Source organism: Tupaia chinensis, unplaced genomic scaffold (assembly GCF_000334495.1).
Source record: "Tupaia chinensis unplaced genomic scaffold, TupChi_1.0 Scaffold000425_1, whole genome shotgun sequence".
NCBI classification, from domain to species: domain Eukaryota; kingdom Metazoa; phylum Chordata; class Mammalia; order Scandentia; family Tupaiidae; genus Tupaia; species Tupaia belangeri.
Window position 1 is genome coordinate 2,563,083 of NW_006159930.1, and position 18,989 is coordinate 2,582,071.

The 18,989-nt window shown below is 38.2% G+C and overlaps 1 protein-coding gene and 1 pseudogene across 1 annotated transcript in view; one reads left to right on the forward strand and one right to left on the reverse strand.

The window, feature by feature from the left end:
• The window catches only part of CUNH1orf87 (chromosome unknown C1orf87 homolog), a 77,425-nt gene that overhangs the window by 32,638 nt on the left and 25,798 nt on the right, over nucleotides 1-18,989 (reverse strand). Inside the window, exons 3-7 of the mRNA XM_027774364.1 lie at nucleotides 18,840-18,980; nucleotides 17,898-18,149; nucleotides 15,586-15,707; nucleotides 10,495-10,660; nucleotides 2,221-2,318 (exon numbers count right to left, since the gene is read on the reverse strand). Coding sequence (XP_027630165.1) covers nucleotides 2,221-2,318; nucleotides 10,495-10,660; nucleotides 15,586-15,707; nucleotides 17,898-18,149; nucleotides 18,840-18,980 — 779 coding nt within the window. The remainder of the gene's footprint in view (nucleotides 1-2,220; nucleotides 2,319-10,494; nucleotides 10,661-15,585; nucleotides 15,708-17,897; nucleotides 18,150-18,839; nucleotides 18,981-18,989) is intronic.
• LOC114008985 (uncharacterized) lies at nucleotides 4,527-4,676 on the forward strand (annotated as a pseudogene).

The window sequence follows — 18,989 nt, forward strand, 5'->3', positions numbered from 1 at the left end:
TATTCTCTTCTTGAGATCTTGGGCATACACACACACACACACACACACACACACAACCAGTGTGAGTTTTAGGCTGCAGAGTTCAGGACTTGAACTGTGGTAGATTGAGTGGGAGTCCAGCAACATAACCATTACACCATCTGCTAATCCCGATTTTCTTTATTTTTAATGGTCTTCACAAATGTGAGTATTACTAGTTGTTCTGGTAATTTGTCTAATGTTTTTCTCATCTTTTGGAGTTAGTTCTTTAGGGAGCGAAAACAGGGTATTTTTCATCTCTAAAAGTTGCATTTGGGTCTCCTTCATTTTAGAATTATTTATTTAATTTTATTAGTTATTATTGTTATTTAAATTTGCTATAGGGCATCTGTGCTCACAGATGAGAAAGAAAGTGAGAGAGAAACTGAGAAAGCAGACCGCCAGGAGTTGACCATGTGGGAGTCCAGCACTTTAACTACCATGGTACCTGCTGGCCCCCATTTGAATCTTTTAAAATATCTTTCATATCTCTCATTATGGTCAGGCTCTCCTATACCTTTTTAAACATGTGAAACATATATGTAATTTTTATTTTAATATCCTTGTCTACTAATTCTGTTATCTATGTTATTTATAAATCTGCTTCTATTGGTTGGTTTTCCTCCTAATAATAGAGCATACTTGCTTCTTTTTATGCCTGGTTGTTTTTGTATGAATACCAGAAATTGTGATTTTTACATTTTTGATTATCTGCAATTTTATTCCTTAGAAATTTGGGAACTTTGTATTTGGATGTAGTTAAGTTGCTCAAAAATAGTGCAATCATTTTTAAGTTCTATAAGGTCTTTTATGATTTGTTGTTTGTCTAGATTAATTTGTTTCTTGTGCAATTTAATATCTTTGTAAGGAGTCTACTCAATGCCACATTAGGAGGTCTTTCTCACTGACTGGTGGGAACGAACTATTTTAAACCCTAAGTAAGATCTAAAAAATTTTATACCTTGTTCAGTGTTTCTTTGCCTGACCTTGGGTAGTTTCCTCAAATAGATATATTGGGTGGTTCTTGGAATTATCGGAGAGAGCTCTCTGGATATTTCTCTCTTTTCTGCTCCTCTGTATTGTATATTCTTCCCTCCTTGACCTTCCTGAACGCTATTTATTTAACTCAGGAATAAAAATGGGTTCTGTTGGATTTCTCTTTCCTATGCCATAAACTTGGGTTACCTCAGTTGTTTTACTTTTCTCAGTAGTTACTGTTCTGTGCTGTTTGATGTCAAGTATCTAAAAACCATTACTTTTCTGTCTTATTTTTCAGTTGTTTAAGGTGGATTGGTAAATCTACCTCTTGATAGTTTCTAATGGCTAGAATAGGAAATGTCTTGCTTTGTATTTCTATGGCCAAGACCCTTTGGTCTTAATAAAAGCAAATGATTTTTAACTCAGTCTTCAAGTGATAAAATTGATTTTTCTACATGTTAAACTGTTTTTTCTTTTCTTTCTTTCTTTCTTTCTTTCTTTTTTTTAAATTTTTTTTTAGAGAGACTTTTGCTATAGGGTGCATGTGCTTGCTGAAGTGACAGAGAGGCAGAAAGTGAGAAATCACACCGTAGGGGGGGATGGCATGCCTCAATCCCTTCTCCTTCATTCTCCTGTTGGGATCCTGTGCATATGCACACATGTACCTAGCATGATTTTTAATTCACCTGGTTTGGGACTTGAACCGCAGTCGACTACGTGGGAGTCCAGTCACATAACCATTATGCCATCTGCTGGTCCCACCATACATAAAACTTCTGAAGACAGAACTGTGTTTGCTATCCTAAAAGAAGGTAACGTGAATAAAAACTTGTCTTAATCAGCCTGAACTGCTATCACAAAATAGCACAGATTGGGTTGCTTAAACAAAATGCATTCACATTTTCCATAGTTCTGGAGGTTGGAAAGCCCAATTTCTAAGTGGTGACAGATTCAGTTTTTGGTTAGGGTCATCTTACTGGCTGGTAGATGACTGCCTTCTTGCTGTATCCTCACATGGCATAGAGGAAGCTCTGTATCTCTTTCTCTTCTTATAAGGGCACTAATCCTACCATAAAGGTTCTCCCTCATGACCTCTTCTAAATTTAATTATTTTCTAAAGTCTATACCACCTAATATTATTACATTGTGAGTTAGGGCTTCATCTTATAAATTTTTGAGAGGCAGCGATACAAACATTATAGTTCATAACAAAAGTCAACTTACTTTATTTCATCTTGGTAACTCAGATCTTGATGGTTAAGCAATGTTTCCAGTAGGCTCAAGGTCAGATATAATCCATGCTTCCCACATATAGCCCTGACCTGCAAATGAGAAAGGCTTTGAAGTTTTCATCGGATAAAATAACTATTTGAATTTCCTTTCAATAATTAGAACCTATATGATTTTGTCAAGAATTAATACCTAGAAGCACATTCTACCATTTGGATATAATTTAGGACAAGAATGTCCAACTGAATGCTTCCCAAGAGCAAATTTGTACTTAGCTGGCACAGAGATACTGTTCATTACTTAGAAGCCACTGGGCTTTAATATGCTGACCTTACATTTTTGTCAACCACAGGATGAGTGGTCTAAGCCTAGGAATTATCTATATTTCACTACATAGGTAAATTGCAAAATATTTTTGTATCATCTACTTTGATTTACAAAGCAAGTTTATGGTACCAGCAGGATTAATGTTACAGTCTACATTTTATATATGAAGAAACCAAAACTTAGATGAAGTATTTTCTTAATGTCACATACCAAATAAATTATGGAACATGGTCTAGAAATCAGATGCTCAATAAATATTCATTGAATGAATGAATGAACTGTCACTGTTGTATCCCAAATATTTAATATGTTCTGAGCGTACCTGGTGAATCAGTTTAATTCTCAGGCTGGTGTGGGGGTGATATTTAGGTTCAAATAAACCATGGTTTTAGGGCAGTAACAACATATGTTGTGTGTTTAGAATAATAGTTAAATATATTGATTCTGGACTCAAACAGACCTTATTTTGAACACCAGATCTGCTGCCTATGATCTGTGTGACCTTGGGAAATTGCTTAACCTTTCTATGTCCAAATCATCTACTAAATCAGACAAGTATTTTCTACTTCCCAGAATTCTGTGAAGACTACATGATAAAATAAGCACTTGTAATAGTGCACTGCTCTTATGCATTGATTAATATTTGTTGAAATAAAGTAAAGAAGAAAGGGAAGAGAGAAAAAGAAGAGGTAGAGAGCAAAAAGAAGAGGGGAAATGAGTGAAAAAAAAAACAGAGATGGAAGAGAGAAGAGAAGGGGAGAGAAGAGAAGAGACAGTAAAAGAGAAGGCAGTTACAGACAGAGGGTAGTCTAGGGAGGAAGAAAACAAAAAAATGAATAAAAAAAGAACTAGGGTAGTCCTTCTAAGTCCCAGTCTGCTGAAGTTATTCTAACTGGCTAACCCTAAGCCTGCTTACCCTGATTTGTCCATTCTGTCCCAAGAAAAACACAATAAAAGCTCTTACCTATATTTCCCCCTTGGTCCTTCTGTCTCTTGCCTGATCCTAGTGCTTTCCTGTGTGCCCTGCTCGATGAGCTGTGCTCCCCCCTCTTAGGAACTATAAAAAACATACTTTTTCGATGACAATTGTCTATTGACCTTTGGCCTCATCATACTTTAATAAAATTTACATCTAAAACAGTAACAAAAAACCAAGAAGTTTATCTTCACTTGTATTATGGAAAAAAAGAACAAATCTGGATTTGTAATTTACATATGTCACTTATTTTATTATTATTATTATTATTTTTGGAGAGGTTTTTGCTATAGTGTGCATACAGTCATCAAGATGACAGAGAGAGACACAGAGACAGAAAGTGAGAAATCACCCCCTAGGAGTATGGCCATGCCACAATCCCTTCTCCTCCTTTCTCCTCTCAGGATCTTGGGCATCCATGCACACGCGCATGGCATGTGTTTAAGCCACTTGGTCCAGGACTTGAACTGTGGTTGACTACATGGAAGCCCAGTGACATAGCCATTATGCCAACTGCTGGTCCCGCATATGTTACTTATTAGGTATAGAGAAGTAATGTTAGGGAAACTCAAAAGAGGAAAAAGGATTAATTTGAAACATGATAAAATGAATATAGTTTGCTAGAAGAATAAAGAGTTGGGGAGAATTCCAGGTGGAGGAAAAGCATGTGTAAATAATGTGTGAAAAAAAATGCTATACGTATAAATGGCATGTATTTTGACATTACCCACTTTACTCTCATCTTATACTCTTTGTCTACTAGGCAATAATTATATATTACCTGTGGCGCTTTTCTACAAGTCAGGGGCTTGCTCATGTCTGGAATTTTTGCTTTATTTATTTTCTTGCCACCATTGACTAGCACAGTGTTGAAAAATAAAGAATCAGTCATTGTTGAAGAAGTAAATACATGAATTAATGAGGACATGAGTAAATAAGTTGAAATCACTGAAGAGTGAAATACTTAAGGGCAGAGGGTGGTAAAAAATAATTTTAGAGCTTTGCACAGTGGCAGTATCGTAGCCAATGAGGTTTATCCGAGGTGCAATTATTGATAATTGAAAAAAATAATAAAGTTAGAGAAGTAGGAATTAGTCACATTATACCATTTTACTCCATAAATAAGACCTGAAGTATCCTCACGGTTAGAGCATACTGGGGTATCTTGAAACTTCGATATTAAAAGGATTTTCTAAAAACAGATTACTTTTGGCAACATGGAGTTTTGCTCTAGGCTAAAATGAACAACATATTAGAAATAGTATATCAGGATTCCTAGAAGCAGCCTGATTGATAGATGTTAAGAAATGACTACTGATAGATGGAGAGAAGCAATAGAAATATTTACCAGAAACTTCTAGCAATGCTTCTATTATTCAAGATCATTACTAAAGTCTTTTAAAGCATGAATGTTTGTAATTATGACCCATAGCAAGAGGATGTTTAATTATATGTAGATTTTTCTGTTTAATAAGGAAATGTTTTTAATCAAAAGTCAATAAAATGTTATTACACAGTTACTTATGAAATGAATATTAATTTCCTTGAAAGAGTGGTACACTCTGTTTCAACTTCCTCTTTTCCATGTATATCTTTATTTGCATTTTAACTTATCTCACTTTCCTGGATCTGTTTACCAAGCTTCTAGGAACCTCTGTGGTTTTCAATTTAATGAATACTTGAGAGTCCCAGTGATAGGACTTTTGGCTTCCTTGATCACTTTCATATTTTGTTTACTTTTTGTATCCTTTGTTGTCTTTGTTTTGTCTACCTACTCCTTAACAATGAGTGGCCCCCTCAATTTTTTTCCCTTCTCACCTTCCTTTATTGCCTTGAATAGCTTTAAGTCCTCCCAAAGCTCCCCATATAGGTCCTATAGTCCTCTTGAACCTAAATCTCACTTAGGTTATGGTCAGGGGAGATAACAATTAAATGTATGTTGGGTCTGTTTCATAGTCAAGAGTCTTAAATCATTTTTCAGCTTTAATCTCTCTACAGATCAACATGTTCAAAACTGAAGTCATTGGCCCTTCCTTTATCACTCTAATTCCTTCATTTGAGTTTTTCTTTCTTAGAAAATGGTGCCCATAGAATTTGGCAGCAAATTGTCAAAGCCAGAATGTTGGGAGTATTTTTGGAGTTTCCTAATTCATGTTTATGTTCAGTTAGTCACAAAGACCTGCATTTCTATCTCAATAATGTCTCCATCCTTCCTGCTACTGCCCTAATTTAAACACTCATAATTTCTTTCCTGGATTATTAGGGAGATATAATGAATCTCTATCTCTAGTTTTGCCTGACTCTAACCAATTCTCTTAACTTTATTAGAATGCTTTTTATAAAAAAAAATTAATTATAATATTGGTTTGTCACATGGCAATCTTTTTCCCTCTATTCCTTCTTCCCATCAGGATTTTGAGCATGCACAGAGATGAACCTGGCATATATATCAAGCTAACAAGGCTGGTATTCAAACTGTGGTTGGCCATGTGGGATCCAGCTCCCTTAACCCCTGCACTATAGGGCTGGCCCTCCGACTTTTCTAAAGTCTACTTGAGCAGAGGTGCAACAGTTCCCTGAATTAGCCATGCTCTTTCTCATGCCACTGCTGTTTCACTTTTCTCCTTTTACCAAAAAATCTACCTGATGTTTTTTGCTGCCCACACCTTCCCCTTCATCCATTGTTGTCCAAACTTGCCTATCCTCTTAGATTCAGTATTTTTCATCTTGTCTTCTGAAGAGCTTTAAGGCTAAGCTACACTGGTGTTCCATCTTTGTGCTCAAAGTTAATTATTGCATTTATCAAACAGATTTGTGACAACATGTTTAAAATGTGGACTTTTTCCTGAAACCAGGGTAGTCTGAGGTCCTCAGTACCTATTGCAACACCCAGAATGCACCGAGTCATTGTTATGTCAAGTGCAAGAATAAACTTGCCATATTAATCAGGAAGGTGGCTACTGTATTGAAGGAGGGGAACGGACCAAAGTTAGTAGAAATCCTTTTGTAACTTTAGGGATGAGTTTACAGACACAGTGAAAAATAAGTATTTTTGGGAACCAGCAGTTAGTGTAGTGGCTATGTCACTGGACTCCCACGTAGTCGACTGTGGTTCGCGTCTCGGACCCAGTGGCTTAGATCTCACGCCGGGCGCGTGTGCGTGCGTGCCCAAGATCCCAAGAGGAGAATGGAGGAGAAGGGATTGCGGTGTGACCATCTCCCCTGGGGGGTGATTTCTCGCTTTCTGTCTCTATGTCTCTCTCTGTCTGTCTGGCGAGCGCATGCACCCTATAGCGAAAAAACCTCTCCAAAAAAAAAAAAGTATTTAAAGGGAACCTGTTAAGGCCAGCATGTGGTTACAATGGCTGAATACCACATGACCCACCGTGGTTGAGCTCTGCACCAGGTAACTTGAAAAACACACCAGGTATGTGTATGCCCCAAATCCCCAAAGCAGAAATAGAGAAGAAGGAACTGTGGTGTGACCATCTCCTATGGAGGGTTGTGTGTCATTTCTTGCTCCCTCTGCCCCCTACCACCATAAGAACACACACCATCTAGCACATTAAAAATAAATACATAAATAAATAAGTAAATAAAAGGGAGCCTAATAAACTGCAGAAGGACTTATGGTTTTGGTTCACAAGTAAGCTAGTGTTCTAGATGGAATCTTTCCACAAAAACGAACTTCACATTCAGAAAACCTGGTTAGTTCAATAGGGGATGAAAATGATGATAATGAGGAAGCCACATTACATGGAACTGGTAAAATGAAACAAGGAGCAATTAGAGGTAGAACAACCTGTTTTTTAGCTAGCACTCTGGTGAGGTAGGTCTGAGAGCAGATTGAAGGAGTTTGAGATCTGAGGCAGAAAAAGGACAGGTTCAGGAAATGAAGCATACAGATCACGTAGAAGCAGGTTAAGCTGAGCCTGCACATAAGAACTTCTTAGATTCTATATCCCTAATGAACACCTTACTTGGGCAATCATCAGAATAGGTGGTCATTAAATGTGGATCCACATTGCCTTAGGAGTTGGACCAGAAATCAGCATTGCATTGAAGAAGTACTGGACTGAGGATGGCTAGGATGAATAAGTCCACAGACTCAAAGGCTACTTGATATGTTGTTATACTGTTCTTTGTGAATGGTCAGAATTCCATTGATTTGAGTGACAAGACCCATAGATCATCTTTTAAAACTGCATCTAAATATCTTGGAAACTTTAAAATTGAATTTATTTATCTTGGAAGCTATAGATGATCTGCAAACCCTCTGAAATGTTTTCTGTGTTGATATGCTTATTTTTTATTTTCCCAGGGTGAGAGAGCACAACTTTCATGGGAAACTCAAGAAGGTTTGTGATTCTCTCCTACACCCTAAGGAGATTAAGAAATGCTGATCAAAAGTTAAAAAAAAAAAATCCTTTAATTCAGACCTGCTTTCCAGTTCCACTCTGAAGTTCTGTATCCAGGAGCAAGGAAGTTGGGGCCTGACCATTGCTGCTTCCTGTACCCAATGTCCTTTGGGCCTAAATTTGCCTCATGTTCTGGGGAAACCATTCCATTTTACATGCCTCCCAGAACTGTAATGTACTTTGAGTGAGTTCCAGATGTCTTAAGAGATGCCAGATGGCTCACAAAAGGCAGACTAGCTTCAAGGAAAATGTGCCCCATTTCTTTGGATCTGAACCACAAGTTAAACTTTCAGGGCTGGTCATGGAGGGAAGAATATTCGAGGTCTGTTCATATAGTCAGGACTTGATGTGGCTATCACTTAACTGTGGGAAAGATCCTTCTTCTGTTTACAAGGATGTTTAGAATGACCAAACTTTGATTTTTCTTTCTTTTTTAATACAAAGAGAAAGAAACTACTATTTAGTAAGTGCCTTGCATAGCTCGGTACTCAGTGCCTTTACATATTTATCTTGTCTAAGACTCACAATAGACACAGGAGGTAGCTATTTGGACCCCAATTTTCTCATGTGGAAAATCTGAGACTCAAAGGAGATAAGTAAATGGATTTTAATTAATATCCCATCCTAGAGTATCATCTGAGAACATTCAAGCATCACCAATGATGTTATGTGGTTTCTAATCTAACAAAGAAATGCTGCTTCTTAGTCTGTTTCTATAGATCTTAAAACAAAATGAAGGCTGTTTATGATGTGCAGACTTTCCTGAAGTATTATCTTTCTCTCTAGGGCAACATGCTTGCACATGTAACTTTCATACACACACATGCACACATACCACACACACACACAAACACTACACACACACATGAGCTTTGCCTCTGCACAGTTGACTATATAAATGAAAGCACAGAGAGAGCTTTTTTTGTCCTAGAATAAGAACTCAGTTGTAGCATATCATGTCCTTTCTTTGCAAACTGTCACCATTCTTTTACATTCTTTCTCAAGTCTAACACCTCTATGTAAGGATGAAAGGTAATTGCTGATCTTTCTGATAGGACTTTAAAAAACAGTTTGGCCTGTAATTCCCATTTCTTACTAATCCTTTGAAATTCTAATTCTTTTATATTGGACTTAATGGAATCTTCCACATATCTTCTACCCAACAGAGGTTCAATTCTGGCTAATTCAGTTGTCAGAACTCTACTTTGAATTCTGGCTCTACCACTTGTTATTCGTGGCTGTTGGATGATTCAATTGACTTCTCTGAGACTTTCTTTTTTTCTTTTTTTAAATTTATTAAGTGGGTATAATCACATCTACTTAGATTTTGTAGTACGTTGTAAGGAATTAACTTTGTAAATGTTAAATGTGATAATATAAGTAAAGCATTTAATACAGTGATTTGTACTTAGTAAAAATGTCATAAAGTATGGTGGTAATAATGTACAGATGGTTTGTGTCATACAATGATTTGCATTAAATTTTTAAAAATATTTATTTATTTATTATCATTATTTTTCAATTCTGACGAGAGAGAGAGAGAGAGCAAGCTGCCAGGTCTGGACTTGAACCCTGGTTGGCCATGTGTGAATTCAGGGCCTTTAACTACCACATCACCTGTTGGCCCCGGAATTATAATTTTTTGACTTTATGATGGTACATAAGTGATATGTGTTCAGTAGAAACTATATTTCAAGGACCTATGCAGCACTTCTGTTTTGCACTTTCAGTATAGTATTCAATAAGTTGCATGAGCTATTGAACACTTCATTATTAAGTAGGCTTTGTGTTAGACAATTTTGCCTGGTTCTAGGCTAATGTAAGTGTTGTGAATATGTTTACGGTAGGCTAGGCTAAGCTATCATGTTCATTAGGCTAAGCTAGTTATATTAAATATATTAAATGAAGTTTCAACTTGTGATAATTTCAACTTAAATGAGTTTACAAGGATGAAACCCCATCTTATGTCAAGGAACAACTATATTTTTAATGGAATTATAGTAATAGTAGTGATTATTACTTCAATGGTAGTCAAGGAGGCCTCATAATTATTATTATTAATTTTTTTTGCTATAGAATACCTATAGATTAATATGGTTCTAGATTCTTTTTCAGGAAACACACTTGTGCTGTTAATTAATATTCTAAAACAACATGCTAACCTCTCTCACCAACAGATTACATCAGTCCCTAAAATTTGTTATCCCATTTCTTAAGAAATGGGATAACATATGCTGATCTTACTGGAAGCTGAGAGGGAATATGAGAAATGAACATTTGGCTGTGGAAAAATACTTGTTTTTCATTGTGAAATACTATTTGGGTATTGCCTTATTCTCTATTACTAACATAAAAGAGCCAAATGTAGTAACTCCTGGGCCAATTCTGAAGATTTCACAATCGCCTTTCTATTTTGTTTCTCTCCTCGCAGGCACAAAAATAATTGTGTGTTGTAATCCGTAGGTTGCAGCTAGACTGTAACTATGCCTTATTACTATGGATCCAATGCCTTTTAGAAGAACAAGTCAGAAATCTAATTTGAGTTACCTTGGGTGGGGGAAGACAGCCAGAGAAGGAACGATCTTCTTTTCGAAAACTTAGACTGAGGTTCTCTATGTTGAGTTTGCCATTGGTTGTTCGTAGTACCATCTTCAAGATCTCCAACAGGCTCATGTTTGTGTCTGACTTCAAGCTGCTGTCTGGAGGTGGAGTACTAATTGGAGGAGCAGGGAAAGACTATGAGAAGGCGATCCACTCAAGCAGCTGCGTATTTTCATGTTAGTCTTCTAACTCTGCTACACTTGTGAAAAAGAGCCCACCTACTAAAGGCCTTCTATTGGGTTGTTGGAAAAGTCTTGATGTATTTTTCTAAGCAAAAATACAATTGTACCCAATGCATCTTGGCAACCTGTCAGGGATTGCAAATGGGAATTTCATAGATTAACTAATGGCTGTTCTACAGTCTTTCCTCCAGGAGTCACCAACTAGTTTGACTACAACATAGACCAAAATTCTTCATCCAACTTTCCAACTTTTTTTTTCTAGGTTGAAATTGAAGTAATAATTACTACTATTACTTATTAAAAAAGTGCTCATAGTAGCTTGTTTTACCTGTCTGATCTTACTTTTCTTAAACTCAATTATGGGTGGAAAATCAAATTTCTAAACATTGCATTACCACAAACAAAGCAAAGTCAAGCAAAGCAGATTCTGCCAGACCCCTGTCTATATGGGAGGAAATCCTGAACCAAGTGAACTTCCTGAAAACTCAGAAATGTTTTGGGAATAATGATTTACTTACAGTCTGGCATGTAACTGTATATAAATTTTAAGCTGGTTTAATCTAACTGACAATTTTACTTTAAGTAATAGGTAAAAACAACATGGTAATAAAATGTTACAGTCATTTATGTTACTTAACTAGTTTAAGATGTTTACTCATTTAACATTCAATTATGGGGGGACAGATGGTAGCATGGCAGTTAGATGTGACACTCTATAAGACAATCCCGCATGAGAAGGTTCATGGTTCAAGTCCTGAGAATTTCCTGAGTACAGTGGGTCCATGTTTATCCATGATCCCGGACTAACTAAAGGTGGTGGGGAGAGTCATGGCATTGAGTCCCTGTTGGGGGTGCTCTCTCTCTTTCACTCACGGAAGAAATAAGAAAACTTCCCAGAATTCTAATGTATTTGTTCCCCCCAGATCTAGCTAAATTATAGCTCCTGTGTGAAGATTTACTGATTTCTACCATCTCAACTTAAATGCCACATTCCCAGAGGGACAATCTATGACACCTCTCAGCCGGCATCTGATTAGTAAGTTTCCTTTTTGTGGTGTGTTAAACAAATCTTGAACCACCAGATATCTAAGATAAAGCCCTAATTTGTAGCATTCTCAATTTCCAGGGCATAAATATTTTCTACCACGGCTGATTTCAAGCTGCCATTGTGACATCTTTGAGATATGGGAACAGTTGTACATAATTAGCCCCCATGTCCAGCTCCAGCCTACCCCTTTTTAATTTACTCATTCATAGTAATCTCATTCTTTTCCTTAATAGACTCCCTTAAGTTGCAATGTCATTTAAATTTTCTATTTTCTAAGTTGTTTTAAGTCTAAGTTTCCTCATAGGCTGTTTGATGAAGTCAAATGCTTGCTCTGTAACTCTTATATAAGTTTTGGCCCCAAATTTTACTATTCTCAACTGTTTAGTAATACATAATATTTTCCAAAAGTTTGTTATAGGGAAGGGATGGTGAATATGTGTCTTAGTCTTGGTTGCTAGCTCTTGCACCCCCTTTACTTATTAGGGAATTCTCTAACTCGGGAGACAGTCTACCTCTTCTTTTAGCAGGGGAGATTGCTACCTATTTGCTCTACCGGCCATTCTTTGCAGCGAGGACACGTGACCCAGACTCTGCCAATCAGATATCTCTGTCCCAGATTTGAATCACGAGTTTTCCTTCCTCTTTTCTTATAATGCCAGTTCCTGAGGGTAGGAATTAATGAGACTTTGGCCCCTGACTTAGTACACTAAGCACTAGGCAGGTGTTATGGAACCCATTTGCTGCAGCTGGTGGGGTTTCTTAGCAAGCCTGTTACAGGAATTCATTTCATCTGGTCCAACTTAGGCGCTGAGAACTGTTGTCTGCCTTGCCACTGGTATTGTTGGAATCTTTTTAAAAATCACATAGCTACCCTATTAAAGGATCTACTTGGTAGAACATGGGAAGGGCATTTACCTGAGTGTGTGTTAATTAACAAAGAGCATTGCTTCATTATAGGACTGCATTTCTACAAATATACTATCTGGTTGCATAAAGCAATACTTTCTGTAATGAGCTCAAAATGATTTATTTAGATACCTTTTTTTATAGCAAAGATATCTAGGTGTCTTGAAAGGGAAGTGATGCCAGCTCTTTAAATAATTGGAGGTGTCAATCATATTAAAAAAGTATTTACTGGGACCAGCATTTGGCGTAATGGCTATGTCGCTGGGCTCCCAAACTGTGGTTAGAGTCCTGGAACCAGTAGCTTAAACTCATGCCAGGCACATGTGTGTGTGTGTGTGTGTGTGTGTGTGTGTGTGTTTGTGTGTGTGTGCCCAAGACCCTGAGAGGAGAATGAAAGAGAAGGGATTGCACCTTAGGGGGTGATTTTTCGCTTTCTGTCTCTCCATCTCTCTCAGTCTTTCTGGCAAGCACATGTGCCCTATAGCAAGAATCTCTCCAAAAAAAAAAAAAAGTATTTACTGAACATCTTCCTATGGCAGGGACTATGTTAGAACTATGGTAGACACAGAGTTGGTGAGAAGAAACAGCACTCTTTTTGCTTTTATTTTTTTTTAACAAACAGCACTCCTGATCCTAAATGTCAAATAAGTAATTACAAGTACAATGACTGTTATGAAGAGGAAGGACCATATAATCAAGAGACATAAGCATCAGAATGGGCATCCTGTCTCTAGGAGCCATGTCTGCCAGTGACTGGCTCTATGTTCTACTGTGTGCTCTATCACCTCTCAGGGCCCACATCTCACTGCCTGTATTCTTTGAAGAGTGGTTGCTGACTACTACACATTTCTAGGACTTTATGACTCTCAGAAATACAGTTGCTCCCACAGTGGCATTTGACTCAAGTACCACGTGGCAGTATCATTTTCTTTGGGCTATGAAAGAAGGGCCTTGCCAACCTCAGAATTCACTGCTCAGCAAACTGGACCCATAAAGTAGCTGATATTCAAGAAATGTTCATTGAATGTGATATCACAATCAAAGACAGCATACCATAGAAGGCCATCAAATCCAACAATAGTTCAGGGACATTTTTCTGAGAAACCCTACCCTTTTCCCATGGTGAAACAATGATTAACTCCACTACTATTATTCTCAACCACTCTTCACATTATCTGTAACTGATAAGAGGGTCTTTGGGAAGGGTAGTTTAAAAATAATGACACATGGGAACCAGCAGTTAGCGTAATGGCTATGTCGCTGGACTCCCACGTAGTCGACCGTGGTTCGTGTCCCGGACCCGGTGGCTTAAAACTCACGCCAGGTGCATGTGCGTGCGTGCCCAAGATCCCGAGAGGAGAATGGAGGAGAAGGGATTGCGGCGTGACCATCCCCCCTGGGGGGTGATTTCTCGCTTTCTGTCTCTATGTCTCTCTCTGTCTGGCGAGCACACGCGCCCTACAGTGAAAATCTCTCAAAAAAAAAAAATAATGACACATGGGACCAGCAGTTAGCGTAATGGGTATGTCGCTGGACTCTCACATAGTTGACCACGGTTCGAGTCCCAGACCTGGTGGCTTAAACTCACACTGGGCACGTGTGTGTGCATGCCCAAGATCCTGAGAAGAGAATGGAAGAGAAGGGATTGCAGTGTGGCCATGCCCCCTGGGGGGTGATTTCTTGCTTTCTGTCTCTCTGTCTCTCTGTCTGTCTGGTGAGCGAACATGCCCTATAGCAAAAACCTCTCCAAAAGAAAGAAAGAAAGAAAAATAATAATGACACGTATAAAATAATTGTTATGTACCAGGCACTGTTTTTAAGAATGTTACATTTACTCACCTAGTTATATTTATAAATAAGTGAAGTAAAGTTAAATTTATTCTTACCTCCACTTTATAATTGGAGAATGGAAGCACAGAGAGGTTGAGTGAATGCTAAGGTCACACAGTATTGAGTGGCAGAGATGAGAGTTGAACCCAGGCTTCTGGCAATCGAGATTATGCTTATCTACTTTGTTGCTTTATTTTACTTATTTATTTTTTTTGGCTAACATGGACAATACTCATTGCAATTAATCTCTAATGTTATTCCTCATATCTTATTTTTATTTTGAGTCATTTCTTTTCCTTGATATTATGTGAAGAATTTATTGATTCCTGTATTGCAAACCTTTTTTGGTTAGTGTCTATAACCTAGGAGTTCACTGACTGAACATATTTTTGAAATCACACTTTATAGATAAGCTCTGCTCCCATACACAATCCCTTCTTATTCGATAATGAGGTTTTTCTTTTTCACACAGAAACCTCATAAAAAGACACATGCTTGATGTTAAGAAACATATGCAATTGCTGCAAATAACTTCAATGCTGGCCTGCAGACGAGAGAGAGAAAGAAAACTATAAGCGTGAGCCAAGTGTTGGTAAAGAGCACAGTGATTCCACATTGGTTGAGATTTTAGAGAAAATGCCTCCAAGATCCCTGCCAACTCTAGAAGTCTAGTACAATGGACTGAATGTGCCCTGCCAGCGCTCGTATGTTGAAACCCTAATCCCAATGTGATGATGTTTGGAGGGGGGGCCTTTGGGAGGTCATTAGGTCATGAGGGTGGAGCCCTCATTAAATGGCATTAGTGCCCTTAAAAAAAGAGGCCAGAGAACTAGCTCACTCTCATCCAATAGTGTGAGAATTTAGCAGTCTGCAAACCACGGGAAGACCCTCACCAGCACCTAACCATGTGGCACCTTGATCTTAGACTTTCATCCTCTAGAGTGTAAGAAATAAGTCTGGTTTTCATATGTCACACAGGCTATGGTATGCTTTGCTCTATGCTTTGTTAGGGAAGCTCAGACTGACCAAGACATCTAGAAACAATGTGCTCACAAAAAGGGAGACAAATACCTTTGACTGAGTTTGTTCTGGCTCTGACTGTCCCTCGGACTATCATTTGCAACAGTTTGTGTTTGCTGTGAATCATCTGTAGCTGCTTCTTTTAAAAACTGGAGGAGCTTTCCATAATTCACCTGGCAATTAAATATAAAATAGAACATTCTCATTTAATTTACAAGTTTAATTTATAGGGGAAAGAGGCCTGTGGAGATAAATGTGTTTGGAAAATTGTTACCACTAAAAGTTTAAAAAGTGCATATAAAGTATAGTATCATAATTAATAGTCCTTTTACTAAACAACCCCATTATTCTTCCTTCTGGACAAATGGTAAAACTGACTTCCTGGTTACCTTGTAGTTGGATAGGGCCACACGACTGTGTTTGGCTCATGAGTTGTGAGCAGAAGTGACCCATGCCACTTCTGGGTTGAAAATTATACTGCTGACATAACACCCTCTGGAATGCTTTGTCCCCTCTGATGCTATGACCTGAAATATTCCAGAGGGGCTGTTTCATCAGTGTGTGTCCTGAGGCTGAGATAATGACGGTGCTGAGGAGAGCCTGTGGCTAACTTGTTACAAGAAGTGTAATCAAAGTGAAAAATAAACTTCCATTGTTTTGAGTCACTGAAACTTCGGGATTATTCATTACTATAACATAACCGTGCATCTCGCCTTTCTCCTTCCCACATCTCCTGTATATTTATTATATATAATCTATGCTTGTATTTAGACCTATTCAGCAGCTATCAATATATTCATATTTTCTGGGGAAAAGAATTTATAAGACTAGAGGCTGAGATAATGACGGTGCTGAGGAGAGCCTGTGGCTAACTTGTTACAAGAAGTGTAATCAAAGTGAAAAATAAACTTCCATTGTTTTGAGTCACTGAAACTTCGGGATTATTCATTACTATAACATAACCGTGCATCTCGCCTTTCTCCTTCCCACATCTCCTGTATATTTATTATATATAATCTATGCTTGTATTTAGATCTATTCAGCAGCTATCAATATATTCATATTTTCTGGGGACAAGAATTTATAAGACTAGGTCAAAAGATTCACGACTTTTTTGTTTGTTTGTTTCACACAGCGAAGGACTGAAAGCATGCCGGCCATCTCCATTCAAATGCAGGCATGTCCGGGCCAGCGGATGGGATGGCACTGGATGAGAGAAGTTAGACTGGGTTCCTGATACAAACTAGGTCTCAGACCAGAAAATCTGACTAAACGGAAGATTCACATAGGTTGTACTAACAGTCGATGGTGTGTTGCAAAATATTTCTCATCCATGTATAACTAATTCTACTATGGCAGGTGAGTGAGCAGGTAAGAGAACTAACATTTGCATTCCTACTAAACTATAGTCACAGGACCAAGTAATCTCCATTTATCACGTAAATAAAAGCTGAATCTACCCCATGAGGTGCATTTTGGCCTGGTTTTCCAGATGAGCTCACTAAGGTATCAGCGAAATTAAGTAGCATATATCTTGGTCACAGAGCTGATGATGGTGAAATTAGGATTAATCCCATGCCTCTTTAAACAGTTCTTTTGGTTAAGTTGTTGGTACTCTCTATTACCTCCAGGTCGATACCTGCTCACTAATGATTTGCTCATTGCTGTGACTTCATTGCTTAGAATATTTACCTCTGGCTCTCTACATTTGGTTACATTTGGACCATACTTTATATTCAGCCGCTAGTATGAATTTGAGCAGGAGAGTGTCAAAAAACTCTGGCCTTGTCACTGGGGAGCTTGTGGCTCAGCCTCAGGGTCTGCCATTAATTCTTTGAGTGCCAAGTTCCTTGACAACCTCTGTGCTTAGCTCCTAATCAGTGAAACGATGGTGGCAAATTAAATTTCAAAGATACTTCCACCTCTAATTCTCTAGGAAACTGGCATGAAACACAGGAGATCCCAGTGAAGTCCTCCATTCTTATCTTGGGGCCTGCAGAGCATCAGATCATGAATGGACTCAAGTAGGCTCATTATCTTGAATCTGTAACTACCCTAATAGCGTTAAGAACAGACAGTGAAAGTTAGAATAAGAAAGTCCTTTAAAGAGAAATTAAACAGGACCGAGAGATCTAAATCTATTTTCTATTCTGGTCTGTTCTGACTACCAATTTCCACATATGAATATAAATAAGCTTTTTATGTTAGAGGTTTCAAATATGAATATAAATAAGCTTTTTATCTTAGAAGTCAATAGAAAAGGTCATTTTTCAAGAGAGAAATTAACCTCTTAATTCTATTGCCCTGGTGGGCACAAGGAAAAGAAACAGAAGGAACTCATCCTTTATATAAGATGGTCATACCATTTCAGGAGAGCTCCTCCTAGAAAATCTCTGGCAAAGAATCTTGATTGTTGGTAACTGTAGAGGAACTTCATTCCTCAAGAAGAGGCGGCTCAGCTGAGATTGGAGGAGAAATCCTGAAGAGATAGGGTCCAGGGTCTTCAGCTCTTTCTGAAGCTTGTCTAATAAGCTAGGACTCAAAAGGCATGACTTGAGTTCTCTTCTCACCAGGGCAAGAAGAAAAGTGTCTTCTCTTGTTGTTCCACTTTGTCTCTGGCCAAGAGGGAAAAAATTGAAAGAAGGAAAGAAGGAAAAAAGGAAGGGAGGGAGGAAAGAGGAAGGGAGGAAGTCAGTTGACTAAAACAAGATGGCCAAAGGCACATCAGAGATGGTATCCAAATGTCCACCTTCAGGCCTGGCCTACAATGGGACAAGTTGGTAACTAGCACTAAAGGTGAGTATTCACTCTGAATGTGTTCATTAGTTTGCAGTATCTTAGCTCTTTTCCTTCAAGAGGAGAAATGAAGCAAATCATTTAGGAGTACATATTCTATGAGAAGGTTCTTTATTGTACATGATCTGTCTTTTACTAAATAACTTTTTGAATTGCATGAAAGTTTAGAATAACAAATCTTAGAGACCCATTGGATCTGAAAGTTTAGGGCTTGGGGTGCAGGATCAAGGATGATACTCAGTTCCTGACAGTTCACTGGGAGTATAGTAGCCCTTCCCAAGCTTAGGAATACTTGAAGAAGGTGGGAGAGAGGGGAGATCAATCGAGACATTCAGGGTTTGCCTATGAGCTCCCCAGGGAAGCTTCCTGTATAGCTGACTGGACACATAGAGTCTGATGTGTCCATTAGTCTACCTTCAGCTTGTTTTATCATCTGTTCTGCACAAAATTATGCAGTCAACAAATATCCCCTCAACCACAGTAGGAAACAACTCTTAAAATATACACACCTCGAGTTGGTCAGGGTCACTTATCACCATCTTTTCCAAGGACCAGTCTCTAAGCTTTCTTCTGGGGAGGCCATGGATATAAGATAGGGACTGGTCTCCAGTTGGTACAGAGCTGCAATGGACATTCATTTGAGTGGGAATCTTAGGGAA